A 25124-nucleotide genomic window follows, 5' to 3' on the forward strand; every position below is an offset into this window, starting at 1 on the left:
CATTTGCCCCTTCTGATTAAGGTTATAAAATATTACTGATTTTCACGTCGCGTCCTCATTCCAGCAAGTCTTATTTTATATGTAGAAAGCCTTCAATAATTGGCTCATGCCCCCCCGCCCTGCTATCTTCCCTCATAATTAAATGCCAACACACATTTGCCTCCCAGACTTGATTTGATATCATTAATTCATCACGTTGGCAAATGTCACCTTTTTTGCGTCTCCTCATTTTGTCTGTTTAATTTGTGAGCCTTTAAGGCCCCATCCATGCTTGATGCATAATCAATAGAAAATGTTCCTCAGTCACTAACTGTGTTATTTTTGTCTGCCTTCTAGGGCTTGCATCACGTTCCTCAGTGGATGATGATGGTGTGCAACAGGACACTGGATCAATAGAAGTGTTTGTTTCCCCACTTCATCTTCCCCTGTCTTCTTTACATAGTTCTCATTTGTACCTTGGCAGTGGACTACAATTCCAAATCCTGACTCGGCCCTCAAGCAACAGAGTTTGTCAGAGTCTTTCTCCTCCCGCGAGTTCCCACTCGGCACAGACCAAACATGTGCTGGAAATCCCGGTCGCCAGTTGCCCCTGTTCTCAGGAAACTGCTCCCTTTCTTTGGGATTTTACTCGTGCTGTCCTCTTCATTCTGTGGTGGCCAGCCGCTGAGTTTCAAACGATTCGCCCCATCGGAATGGGGGCTCACGCATTTGGCCATTCACAACAAAACCGGAGAAGTCTACGTTGGAGCGGTCAACTGGATTTTCAAATTATCTAGTAACCTCACTAAGATGCGGAGCCACATGACCGGACCGGTAGTGGACAACGAAAAGTGTTACCCTCCACCCAGTGTCCAGTCGTGCCCTCACGACCTAGCGCAGACGCCTAACGTCAACAAGCTTCTCCTTATTGACTACGCACAGAATCGCCTCATTGCTTGCGGTAGTACGTCGCAGGGAATCTGTCAGTTTCTTCGTCTGGATGACCTCTTCAAACTTGGTGAGCCCCACCATCGCAAGGAACACTACCTGTCCAGTGTTGCCGAGTCAGGTACCATGTCAGGAGTTATTATAAGCTCCCCTCACAGTCCCACTAGCAAGCTGTTCATTGGAACCCCCATCGACGGCAAGTCCGAGTACTTCCCGACCCTCTCCAGCCGGAAGTTGATGGAGAATGAGGAAAACGCTGACATGTTCAGCTTCGTGTACCAAGACGAGTTTGTCTCCTCTCAGCTTAAGATTCCATCTGACACTTTGTCTAAGTTCCCTGCTTTTGACATCTACTATGTTTACAGCTTCAGCAGTGAACAGTTTGTCTATTATCTCACAATGCAGTTGGATACTCAACTCACTTCTCCTGATGCGAGTGGCGAGCAGTTCTTCACCTCTAAAATTGTACGCCTTTGCGTTGACGACCCAAAGTTTTACTCCTACGTGGAGTTCCCCATCGGCTGTACCAAAGATGGCGTGGAGTATCGCCTGGTGCAGGATGCGTATTTGGCCAGACCAGGCCGCCAACTGGCCAATTCTCTGGGCATCTCTGAGAATGAAGACATCCTCTTTACAGTCTTCTCTCAGGGTCAGAAGAATCGCGCCAAGCCGCCTAAAGAGTCGGCCTTGTGCCTATTCACCCTGAGGAGGATAAAGGAGAAAATCAAAGAAAGGATCCAGTCCTGTTACAAAGGAGATGGAAAGCTCTCTTTGCCATGGCTTCTCAACAAGGAACTGGCGTGCATCAACTCTGTAAGTATTTCTGCCTCACTTTAAAAGGGTCAGTACATTCAGGCTGGTTGGAGATCTTCCTTGTGTATCTTGGGCGCTGATTGAAGCAATATGAATTAATGTTTTACATGAGTCGTGAAATATGATAACCTTTACACATGTCAATTGTAAGTGATCTGATTAAGGAGGCACAAGCAAAGTCATTAAAAACATAGACATAGTTTCCACATATAATTTTGACATTAATTAAAGGATGATTAAATTCATGACACTTAGCAAAATCAACTAAGTGCCATGTGCGTTTGCCTTAAAGGTGTGCTACATCCCTGCGTTACGTTCGTACATGGTCTGCCAGAAGCATGGACTATATTTGGATGCATGCAACTATTGCATACACTGTAAAACTTTCACAACAGAAGCAAAAAATGAAATGGAAATGTCTTGAAAAAAATCTACCAATAAATTTGAGGTTTTTTAGCGAGTAGCTAGCAGTTTGTGTGTATCACTGTACTGCTTTACAGTTCTTTGTGGGGTAGGAATATCTTGACTGAGGCAAACTGATATATATACAGCATTAGCTCAGCAGGTAGAGCGCTCGTCTTGGGATTAAGAGGTTGCAGGTTCGATTCTCCTCTGTGTTATATGTCAAAGGGTCCATGGGCGAGACACTGAATCCTTAATGCCCCCGATAGCAGGTAGTTGCCTTGCATGGCTGACGTTGCTATTGGTTAGTTAGTGTGTAAAAGGGGAACGTGTGCAGCACATTGTAAAGCGCTTTGGAAGGTCTTCATTGACTTGAAAAGCGCTATAAATGCAGACCATTTACAAATATGGTTCCTACTTTGCAGAAATTTACTTCTTATGGGTGATTGTGGAAGGGATTATTTGCAAAAATCGAGGGGAAATTGTTTTCTCTGAACAAAAATTCACGTCACCCCTTCTTTGTCATGCTAATGGAAAGGTACTTGAAATATTTGGTTTGGAAAAATCCGTATTATCTTTCGCTAAGAGATAGCTTCTGTTCCTGGGACACTCAAAAAGAGTCATAAAGATCCAGTTAGATAAAAAAAAATCAGACAACAGATGATGTAAGATGAGTCAGACAAATAACCATACAAAATATGGCAAAGAAGACACAGGAACAATAAACCACAGTCACATAAATTACTGATTTATTTGTATTTAAAGTATCTTTTTGATGGCGTTTCAAGCATTTAACATGATAATCGAAGGCAAATGCTGTAAGAAACAACTTTAATTCTAAAATGTGCCCATATTAAAACTTCTTCTTTTAGATTGTCATTAGACTTGAGCTAATATTTCTCTTCATCCCAACAACATCTTTCCCTTCTCTTCATTTTAATTAACATATTTGAAAAGCTTTTTCTCACTTGCAAGGGTCCTTCATTTTGATTACAAGGCCCTTTTTGCACAAAAGACAGTCTGTGTTCTCTTTACAGTTGTTCATTTGCCCGAGTTCAGGTGTGTCTTTTTTTATTTAGTGTGTGTGATGTGAATGACCCTAGTCTGGTGAATAGGGTCTCTTTTCTCCCTCTCTGTCATTAAACCCTTTATCTTTCCAGGTTGGCCGTTGCCTCCTTTATTTTGTGATTTTTTTTTCCTGGCCTGTCACACAGACAATAGTTCTGATTCAGAAAACAGGATCTCATTTATTTTTTGTTGGACCCTTGCCCTTTTGCAAAAGAAACATATAGAGCGTGTCTGTCTAAGAAGAATAGGGGCTTAAATGTAGCAGTCGGAATATAGAAGTTGAATATAAGCTCACAAGTGACTATTTGGATGTTCAGGTCTACTGCTCTCATTAAAAGTGGGAGAAAACTGTGTTCACTGTGCCGAACGCTCGGCTGTCTTGTTCCAGACTGATTACTCTGACCTCATATTTTATTCATGTGCGGTGAGTTTTCCTCATACATAGCATGAGAATTAAGTCATTTAAAAAAAGGAGAGATTTGTTGACCCTCGCGTTTGCGATTGAGGTTTCATGTTAAATCATAAGCGCATTAAACTATTATCTCTATTAATCTATCAAATCTGCTTCAATTGAGGTGTTTTACAATCATGTGGGCTTAAATTCATTTCATACCTCATCTTCTCAGTAAGATTTTGGTCACGGCTTGAGTAGACGCTCCTTGTTATCAATACCGCATTTAATTAATATTCTATTGTATCGTAATGACTTAAGATGAGGACAATGGACTGGATGGACGACAGCAGTGAGGCTTGAGGGTCAGCTTTGGGTTAATGAAGCTTGCTCCACTGCCCTGTAGGAGTGGCTTCATGTCAGCTGCCCAACACTGACTGGTGACCATAAATCTGACCTCACACTATGGAAAATACCACTATATATTTTTCTCTGCCTGCGGGAGCTGCGGTCATTCAAACGACTAGTTAAACGACACAGTAGTTTTTCTGCTGCTTTATTACCCATTCACACAGATATACTGTAGACCCCAAGGATACCACACATATCTGTTCTGAGGTAGGGATTTTAAAGTGAACTTCCCATATAGCGGGGGATGGAAACCTATGTTAATTGGCTTCGTACCCCAGATACAAACATTACGAGAACAAAATACCGTATAAAGTACTACTTGTGTGCATTTGCACGATGCCGTTCCTCAAACCAAAAGCATATGTTCATATCTTAAATGAAGTTACGCAAACCAATCGCAGACAGGCATGTTGGAGATGTAACCCGTCATACGCTATAATAAGGCCAGAGTCTATGTCCCATATCAACAAATATACTTCTTTAAACTTGACTTCCTCCCACAGTTACTTAAGATTCTTGCAGAATGACCAGCGTACAGCCACAAGGCGGTGTTATTTAAAACTAACAACTCAACGGCCCATCTTGTCACCATTGTTCTGTAAATGCGGCATGGTGGGTTTGTTTACATGGAATGTGGTGGGTGTAAATATACTACAAAATACCACAAAAACAACCATAGTAATTCTGAAAAAAATATGGGCTAGTTAAAACATTATTTTCTTCACCTTATCATCCAGGGGCCATTACTGAGTTGTCCATACCAGAGGTGGCCTCATTTGCAGATCAACAGTGAAACGAATCCAGTCAGTTGGTTATCCATTCGGCATTCTATGTAGGGAAGCCAAATGGCTTCACTGTGGTACTTTTAGTGTTAATGACCTTGCATATTAAGGATTCTTTAGCAAAACGGGGTCTGTTGGTTTGGCACCTTGACTGTAAACTGTAGGAACAACTGAGCTGTTTATATACTAGATCGAACAGTTCACGTTGTTAAGGTAACTTCGACGATGCACGCACACAACACGACATTGAGTTTATCGTAACTGAAACGCTACGCAGGAATTTGCACAAGTAACATTTAATCACAGAGCCGTATAGACTCATGAAAAGATCCATATATGGTGAGCCATGGGTTCCCGACTCTTGCCATAAAGTGTGAACATCGTAAGGCGAGGGACACAATAACCTGTGGCACTCTAGCAACCTAGATTTCTTTTCTTCCTTTCCTGGCAACACTTGAACCTTTAAGCTAGCAGTGTTTAAATCTCAGCCCTTGTTTCCAAGCCACCCCACAACTTCAAACGCGCTTTATAACTCCTCGCTCACAACTGCGTTTGACCGAGTGGTGAGGGGAAGCCGTTCGGGTCGACCCAGCCTTACGGCGAGGCATAGGGCAGCCCGGGGAGGGGAGCCCGATGCAAGCACAGCTGCGAGACGCTCGCTCATGATTTATGACCCCCCTTGACAGCCCGGTCCTTTCGAGTCCCCAAGTGGACTACCTATTTGTGCCGCATCATAATTTTTGTCCGATGGCAATTATCAGCGTGATATGTTTATGGGCACAGCGAGATGGTTGATGGTTCTTGTTACCTGAGTTTTTCCGTCTTTACATAGACAAACACACACATATATACCCACGCCACTGCATGCTGGGAGCCAGCTCTATTTTTCTTCATATAGTCGTGTGTTTGTTTTTGTCCCTGAGCTTTATTACCAACCACTGACCTTTCTTCGGTTCGAAAGTCGATCAATACAAACCAGTTCCACCGAGAACCCGCACGCAACAGCAAGGCTGTTGCAAAGTTAGTGTGGGACGAAGAAGGTATCACCAAAAAGAAGGAAATAAAGTACAATTCTTGCATTTTGTCAAGAAGAAAGAATCGTCGTGGGTAGAAAAGTAGAACAACGCGCTCAATGTGGGCGTCAGGTACTGGGAGAAAACCTTCAACTGTCATAGATCAGTGGAAAAGAACTACAGGGCAAACACAAAGGATATTTAGAACATGGAATAGTGTGCTATTAGAATATTGTAAAGTTGGAAGAAAAATAATAAAATTTACTTTGAAGTGTTTTATCATAATGGTAGTTAAGTTATCAGAAATAAAATAGTCTCTTTTGCCATTGATAACAACATAATGTTTATTGGCTCTCCAGGATAAACATTTAAAAAAGACTTGAAAGACGACAATGAGATAAAAAGACCTGTAAAATTATCTGAAAAAACTGATGTATCATCCTTAGCAACCATGCCGAAAGATTTTTTAAAAATCTAAATCATTGTCTACAACATTATTTTTGTTCAAAAACTGACAATGTGTACAATGAAATGAAATGATCTGCATTTATATAGCGCTTTTCAAGTCAAGACTTCCCAAAGCGCTTTACACTCCGGTTTCCTCCCGCATTCCAAAAATATGCATTTCAGGAGAATTGGCCGGTCCAAATTGTCCCAACATGTGAATAAGCGAGTGAGTTGTCTGTCTCTGTGCCCTGGCAACCAGTTCAGGGTATTCCCCTGCCCAGGCTCCAGCACCCCCAGTGACCCTACTGAGGATAAGCGGTGCAGATGATGGATGGATGGATGGAATAAAAAAGAATAGAATAGAATATACCTTTATTGTCATTGTTACAACATAGGTTTTGTATATTGTGACAAATTGGACGTGGCACTCCAGGACCACATTTTACAGTGAGGATAAAGATAAAGCGCTTACATTGTGCTTCACATTTCCCAATAGCGGCCGTGCAGCCATGTGAGGCGCTAACCTGCTTATTGGGGGCATTGAGGGTTCAATGTCTTACCCAAGGACACTTCGACATGTAACACGGAGGAGCCGGGATTCGAACTGCGATCTCTTGATCCCAAGACGGGCACTCTACCTCCTGAGCCACTGCCGCCCCTACAACTCTATGAAAATATTCAAAATATTATTTGCCATTTAAAGTTTGAGTTAAAAATTGTCAAGACATTTTATAATGTAACCTAAAGAGATTCTGGATAAAAAAGATCTAGTCGTAATAATTATTTGTTGCTCAAGTGAAAGTACAAGTTAAACATTTGTGTTTTGCAATATATTTAACTTGTTCAATTCCTATTATTTATTTAACCTTTTAAATCCAGCCCCAAAAAACTTTTTGCTCATTTTAAGTTTAATTCTGTCTGTCAGTGTAACATAAAGATGGGTTTGCTACATCTTAATTATTTTTAATAACAGGAAAAATAATTCCAAGCTCTCAGTGGAATACGATTTTGTTTTGCTTTGTTTTTTTGGCCTAGGCTCAAAAGTCTTCGTTAAAGAATAAATAACAAAACAAACAGATCGTTGCCAAAACAATCTCCCTCTACAACCTCCTGAGTAGATAATTAAAAAAACAAAAGTAATGCACTGCCAGCTAGAGATAAGAATAACTGTTGCAGTTACTATGTTGCTTAACACTTTTTTGCCAATAATATTTAATTTGTTGTGACTAATTCTTTGAAATTGGACAATTTCCTGCAACATATCACACAGTCTAATGATACACTAGTACCGCCTTTTATGGGCTATAAGGCACGTCAGGGGTCTTATTGAAGCTTTAATTCCCCCATCTGGATGGTGAAAACTGCTACAGTACAATTCAATTCATTGAGACCATGTGCCAATAAGTTCATAAAAATAAAGTCCATAAACGTTACATCTGTCTGAACTATTACAAGATATAGTCAGTTATAAACACTTGGCAACTTGCGGCATTGTCTTGGTAATCATTCAACATGGATGGAGATAGATTGGACATGTAACAGTTTGGTCAGCGGAACTAGAAGTGACGCGGGGGGCCTGGAATAAGTGTTATTTCGATACACTTTTCAACCATAAGCTAAAAAGAAAAACCCAAAATATTTATGTGGACCACTTTTTAATGAACATGCTTTTGTCTTTAGCCTTGTATTATATTTTAAACACCGTAACATGTATTAAAAAGAAGTTGCCGTGAGGGCTAGACAACATCATTCGAAAATAATTCATTGAACATAAACTAACTGTCATGTGACTCGGCTGTGCCCGCTTTTTTGGCGCCAACTGCCGCGGGTTCTGATTGGCTCCCGAACACCAGGCAAGCCTTTTTCGACCTTGACTCCCACCTGTCCCGTTTTTTTGCTCCCCTCTGTCCCCGGCTTCGACCCGTTTTTGATCCTGACCACGTTTTCTCTCCCGTCCCGGCTTCCAACCTTTTTTTTTTTCCCCGACTACGTCTTCTCTCCTTTTCTGGCTTACGACTCGCTTCCGACCCCAACCACGTTTTTGCTCTCCAGTCTCTGCTACCGATCTGCTTTTTCCGTCCCTGATACCGCCACCGCTCGCCACAGAAGATCCACTTCGGTGCACAATCCAAGTACCAGAGCAACTTGCTTCTCGCGTCTAGCGAACACCGGATCGTGGGCGCAGCCCTTTCTCTTCCTTCCAATAAAAACTTGTGAGAAACACAACGCAAGTGGGTTCTGTCTCCGTTCTGGTCCTGACACTAACATTATGATATCTGTTTTTTCTACCAAAACCAATATATTTATTCGTAAAGGGTTGCATTATGCATTTCCAATTTTAATCACCACATTATCCTGTTTTTAAGGTGCACTAGATTATGAGATTCACTACCAAATTTTTTTTTGCAATTATAACATTTTTAAGTGGGCCTTGTAGTCCAGAAAATACGGGATGCCGCGGTACACTGGTCGAAAAACACTTTCTTTTGATCACGATTTAATATCATGAGTCAGCAACAAACACTGTCATAATGTCGTCCTCGACTAAGCAAAGCAGAATCGACTCTGTGACACCCGCACTTAACCTGACGAAATCCATCATGATAAATATCATTTAATAGCAGGACCATGTAATACACAACCCGTTTCTAGTAGAATACCCCGACTAAGTGTGTGTGGGCTCAAGTGTTTGGGTAATTTGCCCTGATTAATTGAGCCCGAGTTGATGAGCAGAGTTAATTGGCAATCGAAATGAGGTGAGCTCAGAGAACACTGATTGCGCAGGTGGCGGTTTATGTTACTGATGCTATTAGGTCACCTTCCAAACGGATATTTGCTGATTTTTTTTCTCCCCCGGCGAGAGCCACCATTTTACATTTGCAAATAGGAAATGAGTGAGGAAGGTAGGGCTGCAACTAACCATTATTCTAAAGGTCGACTAGTCAACTACTATTGGAACGGTCGAATAATCGCATCATCATTATTTTTCTCATATTTAGCATGAAGTTGATTTCATTATGTGGAAAACGATAGTAAACAAAATAAACATAGGAGGTATGAAACATATTTATTTTATTGAACAAAATGCAGATTTGTACAAAGATCATATACAATTCTAAAACCAATTTGTCTCAGTGTTCCTTCAGTAGACCTAAGTCCGTAAAAAAAAACAACTTAATATTTTAAGTTCGAGCAAAATAAATAACACTATCTTTTTACCCCTGTAAACTAAGAACGGGCGTATTAGCAGCAGTAGAACAGTGAATAAAATAAATATTCTGTGCATCTTGTGATTGTATATTCGGTGGTCACCTGCAAAGTATGTCACAAAAGTCAAGTCATGTTTATTTGTATACCCCTCAAAGGGCTGCACAGATGAATCACTATTGCAAACTATTGTTACAGACTATTATGACACCATCCCCTGATATTGTCAACATAAAATGTAGGTTATTCATATGCTATAGACTAGAAGTGTGTTTCAAGCTTAGATTTAAACATTTCCACTGAGGTTGTAGATCGAATCTTATGGGGAAGAGCATTCCACAGCACCGGGGCCCGAATGGAGAACACTTTTGAGCCTGCCGATCTCTTCTTGGCTCTTGGGATCACTAGTAGACCAGCGTTTTCAGAGCGAAGGCCCTGGACCGGAACATAGGGGGAAATTATATCTAAAAGATATGAGGCAGCAAGTCCATGCATGATTTTGTATAATACCAACATAACCTTAAAATCACATCTTAAGCTAACAAGGAGCCAATGCAGGTTAGCTCAAATCGGGGTCATGTGAGCAAACTTTCTTGTCTTAGTTAAAAGCCTCGCTGCAGCATTTTGTACCAGCTGAAGGCTCATGATTTTGGAGGTAACAAACGTATGAATTATAATCTCCGCATCCGACTGAGACAGCAGAGGGCCAATTTTAGCAATGTTGCGAAGATGGCAAAAAAACTATTCTAGTAATATTCCTATCGTGTGTTTGAAAGGACAGATCCGAGTCAAATATGACACCTAGATTTTTGACTGAGTCACTCTGGGTGATATTACATTTGTCAATGTTCAGAGCTATTTTTGAGAACAAGCCACGGCATTTAGATGGACCAATAACTAGCATTTCGGTATTTTCAGAGTTAAGGCGTAGTGTCTTTGGGCAAGACACTGAACCCCTAATGCATCTGATAAGCAGGTTTGTCGGCGTGTCTGAATGGGTAAATGTGAAGCACATTGTAAAGCGCTTTGGGACGTCTTCAGTGACTTGAAAAGCGCTATACAAATGCAGTCTGTTTACCATTTATGTTAGAGTTGAGACAAGTGACACTATTGCGCATGTGCGACTCTCAGCAAAGATTATATTCCTGTAGAGCTGCCTGACTCTGCTGGGAAAACATGTCTGGCGACAATTGTTGACAATGAAATACATTTTTGATGCTTTCTATCATGAATTTTTGCAGACTATATGATTTAATATGATTCAATTTTCGAAAAATTCGACTAATTGTTACGGCCCTAGAGGAAGGGCATGAGGGGGAGGCAACAATGTCAAAGTTGCTCTGCGCTCCAGCTTTGTTCTCATCTGGCTATTAGGAAAGCCTTTGGAAGAGACATCATGTGTGCTCAGCTGGGTTCTTCATGTTGTCTGACCTTTCGGTCCGTCTCTCGGAGGAGAATTTAGCTCAACAAATCCCCTTCCCTCGTCGCACTCTAATGATACTAATTGTCAATGTAATTGTGTATTGATCTGCGGTGAGTGTGTGTGGGTGGCGCTGTGTTGCTTACATCGTTATCAGGAGTAATTAGAAAATGTGGGGCAGACCATGCGCCTGCAGTGCTGACATGTTCAAATGGTTTTAATATGGTCGGTCCGTATTTTAGCTTTCAAGCGCGTGAGGGATTTTTTCTAATATTTCGTTTCTCGAGTAGTCCCTGGGATACGACATTATTCTACTCTGAGGTGGGAAGTGCAGGGGAAATTGAAATAGTGCGGGATAGAATCCTGTTGTTATTGGTTAATTTGTTCCAAACTCCAGGTACTTCAGATAAAAAAGGATAATAATGCATAAACATATTAAATATAAGTAATAAATTGCTAAATTGTTAGTACTACTTACATATAATGTGCGTGCAATTTATGATTAACGTTACAAATACATATACAAGTCAAAGACAGTGAAATTTAATTTACCTTTTGTGTTATGTGACTTGAGCTGGTACAGTGAAGTAATGGGTGGATGCAAATGGGGGAAGGGGTGACGGACTGAAATTTGAACTGTAACAAGTTTAAAACTTCCACCTGTAAGGATTGTTATGCCCCTTGAAGATTTCCTTGCTTTAATCGACTCCCAATTTTTTAAAAACTGCCCCTCATACTCTTTAGCAAGAGTAACAATGAATGTGCCTTCTTTGTTTTTCTTAATTATCTCAAGCTTTGTTTCCATTGTTATCATCTTCTTGCTTTTTTCCTTTTGTATTAGTGCCATTTTAGGACCCATAACTAACTAACAAAAGTTTGTTATATGAAATTTTTAACTGAACAAAGTCAAAGAAAAGTATTGTGGAAGGCACTTCTGTCAAAAACATATAGGCATTTTCATGATGCTGTGACGCAAACCAATAGCAGACCAGCATCTTGTAGTGTCGACCAATAGCAGACAGGCTCTTTAGAAAACATACGAGGCTCGTGATTTTGACAGTAATGCACGTGTACAACATAACGTTTGAATTTGGTACATTCTTGGGGTACGAGAAAGAGTTTATTGTTTTAGGGGAGAAATTACGTAATGATGGGCTGAAAAAACTTATTACACACGGTAACAGCGCACCCTGTGGATGTACTGAATTCTGAGACCAAAACTCTTGAAGTAAAAAAAAATATTGTTTTATAAAACGAAATGGCAAAAATACCCAATCACGATAGTTCTTTAAAGAGCAATTTCATTACGATTCTACAAAAATGAATTATGACTAATTAGAAAATTTAAAAAAAAAATCTGACTTTTCTCTTAATTGCAACTACTTTCTGAAACGGCTTTAATTGAAATGGTCGCATTAGGGATAAATGCAAAGGCATTAGTATTAGCAACTACCGGCCACAGTGTCCACAATATTTGTCAGGACCAGAACGGAGATAGGACCCACTAGCGTTACGTTTCTCTCAGTTTTATTGGGAAGAAAGGAAAGGATTGCACACACGATCTGGTGATCGCTGGTCGCAGGAAGCAGGTTGCTTCGAACGCGGAAGTGGCACTTCCGTGGCGAGTGATGGCGGTGTCGGGAACGGAAAAAATGGGTCAGTAGCCAGTACAGAGGGCAAAAACGTGGCCGGGATCAGTAACGAGTAGAAAGCCAGGAGAGGAGAGTAGACGTGGTCAAGATCAAACAATGGGTTGAAGCCGGCAAACAGACGAGAGCAAAAACAGGAGAATGAGTTGGGGTCAAAAAGCTTGCCTAGAGTAAACTGAGGTTCGCAGACAGACTGACAACAGGGTACAGATAGGAGTGGGTTTAAATAGAGACAGAGAGCCAATCGGAGAACGAGGCAGTTGGCGCCAAAGGAGTGGGCACAGGTGAAGCATATTGGTAATCATGACAATACTAGCATTACTTGCTAAGCCACCAAAGTCCATTCTAGTTATCCATGCAGATTGCTCTTGCAAAAAATGTGAAAAAAAGGCCAGGAACACAATAGAAACCCTAGAGATAATGTAGCTATTTGTGATTTTTTTTTTTTTTTAGGTTATGATTTTGTTTCTGATAGCAACCTTATAAATTGGATATAAACATATTGCCTTTTCTTATGGTATTTTAGGGTAGTACAGACAAATGAGAGAGCAACAAGTTAGTGTTTGTTTTTTTCCAGAGAGGATGAAGAATATATCTTAAGCAATGACGATTATCATCAATCTCTATTTCTTAAAAGAATAACAGCACAGCTCTGCTATTTGTTTTTAAATTTTAAGTCTTATATGTGCAAAAAGGCAATACTGAAACAAACATGGGCAACAAAAATTAATTTTATGTGTAATTAGACCCAACGTGGGCAGCACACACCGGTGTAGTGGTTAGCACGTGTGCGGCACAGAGGTTGTGAGATCGAACCTCCTGTGTGGAGTTTGCATGTTCTCCCCGTGCTTGCGTGGGTTTCCTCTGGGCACTCCGGTTTCCTCCCACATTCCAAAAACATGCATTTCTGGCGAATTGGCCGGTCCAAATTGTCCCTACGTGTGAATAAGCGAGTGAGTTGTCTGTCTCTGTGCCCTGGCAACCAGTTCAGGGTGTTCCCCTGCCCACTGCCTGAAAATAGCTGGAATGGGCTCCAGCACCCCCCGCGACCCTACTGAGGATAAGCGATGCAGATGATGGATGGATGGATGGAATACAATAGAATAGAAAATAATATACCTTTATTGTCATTGTTACAACATAGATTTTATATATTGTGACAAATTGGACGTGGCACTCCAGGACCACATTTTACAGTGAGGATAAAGAAAGCAAAGAGATAAAGGAACAAAGATGATGTTTGTACTGTCCTTGTTGCATGGGCTTTGTTTTCCTTCGGAGGGGAGTGCATGAGGGGGTGAGGGACAGATAGAGATGGTCGGATCCAACTAGATGTTTAATGAATTTGGGAAGTACAGTCCTAAAGCATGGCTGATTAAAGTTGCCAGCGACGATAAAAGCTCCGCCGGGGTGTGCAAGCTGCTGTTTATTGATAGTAGCGGGCAGGAGATTTAGCACTAGCTAACAATAGCATCCGGCGGAACGTAAACAGCAACCACAATGACCACAGTTAGCTCTCTCGGTAGATAGAAAGGTCTACACGATACTGCTAGAAACTCTACATCGAGTGAGCAGTGTGTGTCAATGATTCGGCTGTTATTGTAGTGCATAGTCCCCCACCCCTGTTTTTACCGGGGTCTCCGGTGAAGCGTGCTAGTTGGAGTGAGGCGTCGGGGAAGCCAAGACTCCGTTAGTTGTGAAAGGAGTCGAAGGGAAAATATGAGGGATAAAAGAACACTGAAAAACAAAAGACGAACTGAAGCCCCTGATGGATGGATAGACCCAATGTGCTTGTCACTCAATTAGGTGGCTTTTTGCTGATTTACTCAGACAATCGGAACTTTTGTTACCTACAAACATTTTTGTCCCTTTCAAACTTTTGTTGTCAAAAAAAATGATTGATGTCCGGACAAAGGTCTTGGCAATGTTCACACCACCACAATGCAACCCCTTTTGGGAGTTCAGAATAGCGCTGATTGACGGATGAATGAAACGAGACTTTTGGATCGGTGTCACCTCGGTGACCACAACTTGGAATGTTTGAGGTCAAGCAGATTTTTCAATGTCGTCATTATTTCCGACACAATGGAAAGTGATTTTTAAACGCCAGCTTGCACACGTTGAATTGAACGCCGCATTATGAATATGTAGCCCTGAAGTCCCTAGCGCGATACGTTGTGTTTTGTTTCGCTGCCATAAATCACCGGCAGCGCTTTTTGTAGTGCAGCAAAAACTATTGCAACTTCTCTCCAAGTTCAAAGGCCTCAGCTGAGACTTGTGGGTAATTTATGAGCCGGCCTCACCCACAATTCTTCACCCGACTGTGCACGCTCAGGTGAAGGCACCTGCGTCACTTTCGTTTCGGGCTTGTGTGTGCGTTTGTGTGTCTTACTGTGCAAACCTTTAGCATCTGATAGGAAAACAATGCGATAGGCTGAGGAAGCATTGCACCCGAGTTTGTCGGCAGATAATTCATTTTCTTTCAAATTTATGGCTTGCTCAGATGTGCACTCACGACACATATACAGACTCACAGAGAAGGAAAGTGTACTTACTGGTGTAACTAGTGTTGGGACCAAAACCTGAAAATGTGAAAAACTTGACACAAACCCGAAAATAAAACATGGACAATAAAAAAAGTAATAAAATACAGTATTTTCCATACGACAAGCTGGAAAAGATTATAAGACGACCTCCATATCCTTCTTTACTTGAGAAATGAAAAATAATCTGTTGCGTTGTGTATTAATTTGCCCCCAAGTAGAAGCCAGCTTGGCATGGCCCGCCTCACCTTTGAACAACATCGTCCTATCGGCAGCATTCTTTCTGAGGAATAGCTATGTTCTGATTCTCATGAGTCTTTTTGTATTTTTTTTACCTGCAATTTTACCTGTTTTAAGTTGGACTCTGTGATTACTCTCCACAAAACCTTTCTTGAGATAGAATCAAATGCATCACTCACACAATTCCTTTGTTGTTCTTTTTAAAGCTAATATATTCCACCCAAGGCAGAAGTAATACTGGCACACATAAATTTGACCAAATGTTAGAGAAATAGCAATCAGCTTTTCTTGGCCACAGAGCATCGGTAATAAGCGAGTGTAATTGCGGGTGGATTTACATTTACATGCTTGCCTGGCGCCTGCTGAATGACTCCGTTTCAAGTAGCGAGTACAAACAAGCCTTTGCGAGAAAAACCACGGTCGTGACTATTTGTCAGACACATGTCAAGCCAAAGATCACAAATAAGTCAAGTTTATATTTAACTCTGTTTTGATGACATTGAAAATGACGCATGCATTCCTCACTTGTGGTGGAGTGAACTTCCTCAATTGGTGGTCAGGTAGCTGTCAAAATGAAGGTTCTGTTTTAATAAAAACAATGAAAAGACTCAATTGTGAATGCTTGTGAATGCATTTTAATTGAATAATCTAATTATATAAGTACATTTTTGAATAAAGATGTTTTATTGCGCAACATTTCAAACATTTTTAGCGGTTGGACCTTGTTTTTCTAAAGTAAAAAGAATTTTGTTAATGTCCCGTTTTGACAAATATATGTGATAAGTCTGCTTACATGAAGGATTGCAGAATAATTGTTTTGAAAGTTTACATATACAGTTTTGCTTCTGGTGGAAATGTGCAAATATTTTAATAGCGTAATTTAAATAGGCATTATTTAAGGCTAGTTGTTAGCTCCAATGGGAAGCACGACGGCGCAGTGGTTAGCGCGTGTGTGGCACAGTTCGTAGGTCATGAGATCGAACCTTCCTGTGTAGTTTGCATGTTCTCCCCTTGGTTGTGTGGGTTTCCTCCAGGCATTCTGGTTTCCTCCAGGCATTCTGGTTTCCTCCCACATTCCAAAAACATGCATGTCATGTTAATTGGCCGGTCCAAATTCTCCCTAGGTGTGAATGAGCGAGTGAATTGTCTGTCCCTGTGTGCCCTGCGACTGGCTGGCAACCAGTTCAGGGTGTCCCCTGCCCACTGCCCAAAGATAGCTGGGATGGGCTCCAGCGCCCTCGCGACCCTACAGATGGTAAGCGGTGCAGATAATGGATGGATGGATGTTAGCTTTAATTAGCTCTATATTGGAGTCAAGTGGAATTTAGTTTGGGATAAGAAAAGGCATAGAACAATAAATCAATTGATTCGTAAGTTTCAATAAAATAAAGAAACTAAGGGACTTTGCCAGGAGGAAAATAAATATATTCATTGGAATTTTTGTACCTGCGAATACAGTCTTGAATCTGATACTTTATTAATACTTGAGGAAAATCGATAACGGGGGCCAACTAATTTTTCTCCTATGCATTTATGATTAAATATAAATGCAGACTTTTACATGGTATATTTCATCTTGTACCTTTTTATAAAGAGACCATTTTATCATAAAGAATCAAACAAAAGTAAAATAATAGGTTATTTTTTAAGCACACAATTTGATAATTAGTATTAAAAAACAAAATGCAACAAGGTTAATTATTTAGTGTTTTTTCTCCTATACAATTTGATTAATATCTTGATAAAGAAAAGAAATAAATAAAAAATTATCAAGGAGAAAAAAATGTTGCCAGATATTTGCACCCTTCGAGCACATCACACAAGGGACACTTGGGACAAGCGTAGTACCAAATAAACAACAATTTTTTACTATTTAATTTGATATTTAATATGATATTTTACTATTTACCAAATTAAGCTTCGTATGTTGTCTACAGGCGTTGCAGGGTTCGTTCGGGTGCATGCAATCAGTGAAAATGCTTGAATTTTAGTGTTGTGTTTTCCAGGATTAAAAAATGCATGGATTTTGGGTGACATGCAAGTAAATGCTTGAAATTCTTGCCATGTTTTACATTAAGTCTGCCTAAAATGACTCTGAGACTGCTCTCTGGTTGATCGGCTTTGCCATTGCATTTCTTCCCTTGTATTTTTCGGCGGCTGGCATTAGTTTGAATGGAATTGCCCCCTGCTGGTCAAGTGCTTGCTATACCGAACAGGGCACTATGAAGTGTGTATTAGTGGAAGGTTTATGTACCATTTCGGTACAGTTTCCTAGGGGTAAATTGTAATGGGAAGAACTTTCTGCAACTGAAAATGTAAGCTACATATTATGATATTCCTCTCAAACATATTTACACACGTTTTGTTCAGATCTAAAAATATATTACAGAGATCTAAGAATCACATGTCTTGATAAAGGCATGTAACAAGATTACAAATTGCATATGTGAATCACAGATATTTTCTTGGATCTGCAAAATATCTAGTTCACTCCAGATTTCCTTCATTATTGGTACTGGATAAATTGAAAAATTGTCTATGAAGGTCCTTAAAGTGCTTGATTTTGGTCATGAAAAAGGCGTATGAACCCTGGCCTTTGGTTTCCCACCCCTGATCTAGGTTTTAGTGTGTCTTGCATCTACAGGACATGCCCCAAAGAAATTCAAGATTAATAATACATGTCCTTTGCTACTATGCTCGGAAAGCCACAGCTACGCAACCCACGGTTCACTTCAACGTAGACTCCAATGCACACACGGAATATTCCTTCCCCATGTTTGTTAAATCCCACTGTTCTGTGGCAGGTTGTTGGCTGAACTCTTTCATCCCTGCTGGGTTGTTGCACACCCTATTAAACACAACGGAACCTTAAATATGCTCAACTCTTCCATCCAGAGTGCAAACAAAATCAGCTTGAATTCTTAAGGGAATGTGTCTCGTTCTGCATGGAGTTTTATAGATCTCTAGGAATTTTCTAGGACCTTTAACCTGCAGTTTCACGCAGCACTGTGTTTCTCGCCGTCTGAATGTTTTCCGTGAGTGTTTTGTTTAAGACGGACTCGTGGAGATTCATCTGCGACCAATATTTGACACCGGCTGATATCCAGCGTGGGCGTTTATCGGGTTGACTGTAATAGTTTCTGGCTTGTGAGTGTGTACTCAGTCGCAAAAGTTTGCTCAAGTTTACAAGTTCACATTATAGCTGTCCAGTTTTGTGTGAGGAAACACACTAGCTGACAAGCACAAACTTGTTTTTTGTCAGCGTGTAATTAGCGCTGTTTAAAGAGTTGCCTCATTGCCATTTGCGGCCACAATAGAAAGTTATATGAGGAAGGGGCCACTAGCCGTAAATATCGATGTAAAAGTCTTAAATCTTTCAGATTGCGACAGAGATCAACCTTGTCTTCGACCTCCATGTTTATCACCACCACACATATTCACGTTTTGACCAAAATAGAAGGGATACACCCAAAAGAATGTTTGGTGCAGAAACTGAAAACTAAATGAAACTCTGCGAAAAAATACATATTTTGCCCTCGCTGGCTAAAATGGTGCAATATATAATGATAAATAACTGACAGTCACATTACTTAAAATGTGCATTGTGTAATATTTTACCACTAGATGTAGCTGTATTGTCTAATGTGAATGAAAACCAGCCAAATGAGCACAGCGTAGCAGCAAGATGCCAGACAAACATGGTGGCGACTACTAGGTATGGATTTCACTATGTAAAGAAGTCCGAATTTTTCCACCAGGAATATTTATAAAAATTAACATCGGAATGATAGTTTGTTTTTTTGCCCATTATTCAAATCAAAGTTTTTTTTTTATTGAACTAAGGTTTTTGTAACATAATGAGGCACTAGATATTACACATTTTCCCTTTAATTTATTAAATCCTCATTAAAATAAATTAAAATGTATTAAAGAGCTTCAGAATATCCAGCCTGCGTTGATACAGAAATGAAACTGCAAACAGAAAAAGTACGTTTTCCATTGAGTAAAGTGGTTAGTTCTTACAAAAAAAAAACGTGGACAGGAGAGTGAATAGTGGCAGGAAAACAAGAGTAAGAGAGACTTGAGACTTGATGTAGCTGTCGTGTAATGCAACAAAGAAGTTACCAAAATAAATTAACAGTAGTAAATGAAACTCTCGCCGCACACTAGCCAGTCGTCTTCAAGGACAAACTGACTGTATGTAAGACACAAAGTACGTGTTTATGAATTCAAACGTCTCAACCGTAGTAACTTAGCTCTGCAGCATTAGCATGTTAGCATGAGCCAAAGTCTGACTAGCAGGGAGACACACTAACTTTTGACAAAATATCTTGTTGGTCTAAATGTTGATAATTTTACTTTTTTTTCAGTAACAAACTTGAGATCTGAGTACTTGTACTCATATTTTTGTCTACTAAATGTAGCTTTGTTGATCTTGTACTGTAATCCTTAGTTTAGATCTTTAAATCTGCAAAGTTTTGCCCTTTCCCCCATTTTTAACATGCCTTTCCTTGCAGCAGTGGTCGACCAGGGATAATGGATTTCAGCTGCATGTTCTGTTAATTTTAGGCGTAAAGAACGGAAAAAAAGAGCCACCACATATGACACAAATTACTTCTCTCGGTCCCCACTCTCACCAATGACTGCGGATAATGGATCGGCAGTTTATTGTAGGTGGGCCACAAAGTCCCCCCAAAAAATCATTCCTAGATCGGCCCATGCTCTCAGCAATATGCAACCGGGGAAGATGAACCACGGTCACACAAGTGCAGTTCATTTTAGGCAGAAATTATGGCCAGAAAAGTGCGCACTGCCAGTTGCCGATTGGAATATTTTTCAGGCCGCGATGCACTAAGGCTGCAAAGTACAAAACACGAAGTAGTGAGGGATTCAAATATTTTAATTCCACATTTAAAACAATTTGCCAACCTCAAAGAATCTCTTTATAATGAACAAGTGAGTAAAAGTTAGTTTGTCAACTGGTCATGTTTGATTGATGAGCCAATAAACTGCTGAGTGCGTACGTGTGCATTAACTGAAGTCTCGAGAGGAATAGCGAAGCAACACGCCCTTCTCTCACATACACACACTTGGGGAGTGTGTCAATGACAGTGTAATCCACGGTCTTATCACTACACATCATCTGATTGATCCACGGCGGACAAAAGATAACACGCTCCCACCCTCACCCTCTCAATCTGACTAAATACCCTGCAGCTGAAGTGCAAATCGATATCACGCTTTCTGTTTTTTTTGTTCCCTACTTTCTTTTACTTTCCAGTTGCTGGAGTAACTTGTTCTTCCCGGCATCAGTCTGCAGAAATATTTTCTGCGCTTCTTGTTTTGAATATTGTTATATTTTGTAAATACACGTCACATTTCTGCCACCAATGAAAAGGAACAAAAGTGCATTTTCAGTTCTGACCCCAAAACAAAAAAAAAGGCTTCAAATAATGATGTTCTGATGGCTGCATCTTTTTCATTTTTTTTGCATGTCTTTTGCCCAATTTAATTAAAAAATGTACAGAATTGTCCACACTAAAAGCGCTCCAGATTATTTATAAGCATTCCTAAGCCTATTAGCGTAGCGAACGTAGCATTAGCACTATCTGCTGACGTTGCTAAATTTTTTGACGTCGATGTTTGATGTTGATTGATGTCGTAGAGGGTAAAGGTTTGCTGGAGCAGAGGACAAAAAATGTATACGTACTCAAAGAGCTTTTATAGTATTTGGTTGAAAGACTTTCTCAAACATTCATTGGGGAAGAAGTGGGGAGACAGTTTCAACTATCAAAATGCACCATCCAAATCCTTGTGCCTGGCACCGTGAAAATAATGTGAGGATTAAATAAATGCCTTGTCGTATGTCATCTGTACCACTGGTGGTCGAGTAGGAAAGTGGAGTTGCAATCACCTTGAGTTGGATTCCTGTAGCACACAATTTAGGTTAGTAATCTTTAATGTTTTGATCATTCTTTGCACAATTATTTCTCAACTACAATAAAATACAGTAAAATATTGTATGTTAACGCATACTTATAATTACTGTGTGCATTTTCAATCTTTTCCCCTGTATTTTTTTGTTATATTTTGAGCACCAGTTTATAAGGGGCACTTTCATATTTCCGACCAAATTGGGGTTTTTAGGTGCACCTTATAGTCCCAAAAATCCGGTACATCTTTTCAATTTTTTTGGTGTTATCAGCCGAAAATGAAATTATCAACAAAATGCGAGAATGTGCTTTTTTATGGATTGCAGCCAACATGTGACATGCGAGCCCGCTATCTGATAAGGGCGTCATATGGGTCAGTGGAGTGCCCGGGGTGATGGTCTCTCTATGACGCTGGAATGCTCCAGATATTGTCACATGGTCACCAGCATGTCTGAGCACTTTACAATAAGCTTCTGCACGACATGGCTCTGCCTGGAAAGGGGGGAGGAAAAAAAGTCTCACTTCTGAATGGGCCAGACTTGAATGAGCCACTTAACGTGTAGGTGCATCACCGAAAGTTGATAGTTTAAGTGGATTGATGCAACATTGGCCTATTCTGCGTTGCGGACTTTTGTGTGGAAACAAACGAGGGGTGGGGATTTTAGGACCCTCCTTGCTTCCGAACGGGTCCTGCAGGGGTTATTTGAGACAAATTGTTGATTTGGTAGAATGCAAAGTGTAATAAGATAGCGTAGACCCCGGTCTATGATATTAATTCTACCTCATACGAACATGTCTATGTTTCTTGCACATGTTGACTGCACTATGTTTACTGCTTACCTTGCACAATGTTCGACTATTTTTTTTTGCACTATGATGACTATTTTTGCACCAAATGCTTATGTTGACTATTTTTTTGCACTTTTTTTGCACCAAATGTATAATTGCACAAACCCTTACGATACCAACTGTATGTAACATCCTACATGCCGACATTTCTTGTGTAAATGTTGTGTAAATTATAACTATAACCTTATCCTCCTTGTTTTATAACGTTATCTTCTCTGTCCCTTTATCTTCTTGGCTTTTTCACCTCACTGTGAATTTGTGAAACTGGAGTGTCATGCCCAATTTTGTTGTCACAATATGTTAACCCATTTTGTAACAATGACAATAAAGGTATATTCTATTCTATTCTATTCTATTAATCCCTTCTGAGGTGGGGATCGTATAGTGAAATCGTTGTATGGCAGGGGAATAGAAACCTGTGGTAATTCCTTAATGTGTTCTGAAAATTGGACATGCATATTAAACAAGGAAAACAGAGTATAAATTAAACAGTTAAAACCAAAGCTTCATCCTACTCCCCTTTGGTCACATGGTTATGCATTGTATATTTGTATTGTATCGCAGTTTTTGTGGAGATATTCATTTTCAGGTGTATCGACATTTCGTTCTGTGTACATTGTTACAAAGAATGACAATACAAAGGAAATTATTATTATTATTATTATTTCTTTCCTTTAGGTAATTAGCAGTAGATGTTTTTGTACTGTGCCTAAATCAAAAGCCACAAACAAAAATGAGCAACAAAATTGTATATAGTAAGTACCATAGTACTTCTATGTAATAAATGTGTAGATAATGAAATGATATAGTTAATATGCTTGTAAAGGATGAATGACATTTTGTTTACCTTTGATGTGATGTGACTTGAGCTGGTACGGTGGAGTTAGTGGGTTGATGCAAAGGGACTAGCACTAACCAGGAAAGTATTTGAAGCAAGATATTCTGGGCTGAATAAATAAAGTGAGGGGCATTGTGTGATGTAGGTGAGACAATAAGATATTGACATCTTTCTGATGTTGTGATGCAAAGCAATAGCAGACCAGCATCTTTTGTGACATTGAATGAATGAATGAATGAAAACTTTTATTTCGAACATAAAAATAAAAACAGGACAAAAACAATTAGTCAACAACAGAATAATGTCACATAACATGTTCGAAAAGGGGTAGTCAGAAGCAGATGCTTATTTTTCTTTTCCTACCCCTTTATCTTCCCTATTAAAGACATTTTATAGATAGCTCCTCTTGTGTCCAATACAACAAAATCTCATGGATATACTTATTACATAGGTCAGATATCAATAATTATAATAGTTACAATAATCACATATTTTATACACTAATCTTCGCAATACCCATCCCTCAACGTCATAATGCGCATAATGTCACTGCGGCACCAGTGATAATAAAATAAAAATAAACACAATACTTATAATAACAATAATGCTGTAACAATAGACTAAAAAAAAATCACCTCCCCTCCTCCCATGTTTTCAAAGATAAAATCAATAAATAAGTTAATTGGTTGGGCTGGGGCTTGATCAGGCTTTAATACCCGAGGGCCCTGGTCTGATCAGGCTGGATTTGTTTCGGCCCAAACTTATTCTACCAGATTAAAATGTGAAAACTTTATAAAGCTATATATGTCATACCTGAACGGGGCTTATTTGAACACTTTGGAATACTTTATCAAAAACTGTATTGAAAATTACCAGCTGATATCATTTGTCTTGTTGTCCCGCAGCCATTGCAGATCGATGACAACTTTTGCGGCCAAGACTTCAACCAACCCCTGGGCGGAACCAGCACTATCGAGGGCATCCCCCTCTTCCTGGACAAAGATGACGGCATGACCTCGGTGGCGGCGTACGACTACCGCGGAAACACAGTTGCCTTTGTCGGCACCCGCAACGGCAAACTGAAAAAGGTACCAAAAGTGTTTGTTTTTAAAGCCCTTCCCGTTGCAACGAACACCCTTCCCACTCTCTGCACACACTAGAAAGCCAAGATTTAACGCAGCTAGACTCATTTTCCCTATGACATTTCAGTAGCGATTTGAAACACGTTAGTTTAACGAGGCGTTTGCTGAAAGTCTATGGCTTTGCCCTCATGGATTGTCATGTAAGTCTCGCGTAACAGTAACACATACCTGTCAAGCTCCACGGCTCCATGCCCTTACAAAATGTTGTATTTTCCCTTACAAAATACAAAATAATCTTACACCATATTTTTTTTTCAAACGTGTTTATTTATGTAGTTTAACATGTATATTGCACATGTGTTTCTTTGTCATAGTGTTAATTAACATTTTGTTGTGAGATACTGAGTTGCTCGACATGAATGAGGTTTATTATAAAAAAGTTTAAAAATGTAGATTGGACGTTCACTGTAGAAGGAAAAAATACATGCAAAAACAATTAAGTAGAATAATACATTTTTTAATTCAAATTATGAATTCATTTTCTGCATGAAATTATTGTTGGTAATATACTGATTAAAGGGATAACCACAAACCTGTCTTTTTAATTTTTTTCCTTTTATACTTCCTTTTTTTCTTAACTTCTTAATACAACAATAATGATTCGTAATATAATGCATCAAAGCAAGTGAGTCGTTCGAATGCCAGCTCCCTTTAATGAGTTAAACCGAAAAAGCCGGTTCTCTAAAAAGAGACGGACTTCTTTTAACCACATAACTACCACATGAAATCCGAGGCGGCAGATGCATGCGCACAGTAGCATCAAACCGCTCGCTTCGTTCGCAACGAAAAAAAAACGATACCGAGATAGAGGCTACCGCGGCGAACTCATTTGACTTGATTGATTTGCCGTTTCGTGATAGTCTGTGTATACCGGATGGTACCCATAATTGTCAAATTTGCGTTTTTCCATACAGATTTTCTTGTACGTCGCGTGCGTCTTAAAATGTATAATAAACGTACTTTGTACGGCAAAAACGTACAGGTTGACCGGTATGGTAACAGTTCCCGCATTCCGGCTCGGCGCCAATTTTAAAGGTCCGCTTTCGATC

At 39.9% G+C, this 25124-nt stretch overlaps 1 protein-coding gene across 2 annotated transcripts in view; it reads left to right on the forward strand.

Moving 5' to 3' along the window:
• The window catches only part of plxna1b (plexin A1b), a 321328-nt gene that overhangs the window by 50150 nt on the left and 246054 nt on the right, over nt 1-25124 (forward strand). For both annotated transcript variants that reach the window (XM_088337907.1, XM_088337908.1), the window contains exons 2-3: nt 337-1740; nt 23839-24021. In XM_088337907.1, the coding sequence (XP_088194033.1) occupies nt 559-1740; nt 23839-24021 (1365 nt within the window). In that variant the 5' untranslated portion in view covers nt 337-558. The remainder of the gene's footprint in view (nt 1-336; nt 1741-23838; nt 24022-25124) is intronic.

The sequence above is a fragment of the Urocampus carinirostris genome, chromosome 6 (assembly GCF_059441175.1).
Source record: "Urocampus carinirostris isolate Australia breed hairy pipefish chromosome 6, RoL_Ucar_1.0, whole genome shotgun sequence".
Lineage (NCBI taxonomy): Eukaryota > Metazoa > Chordata > Actinopteri > Syngnathiformes > Syngnathidae > Urocampus > Urocampus carinirostris.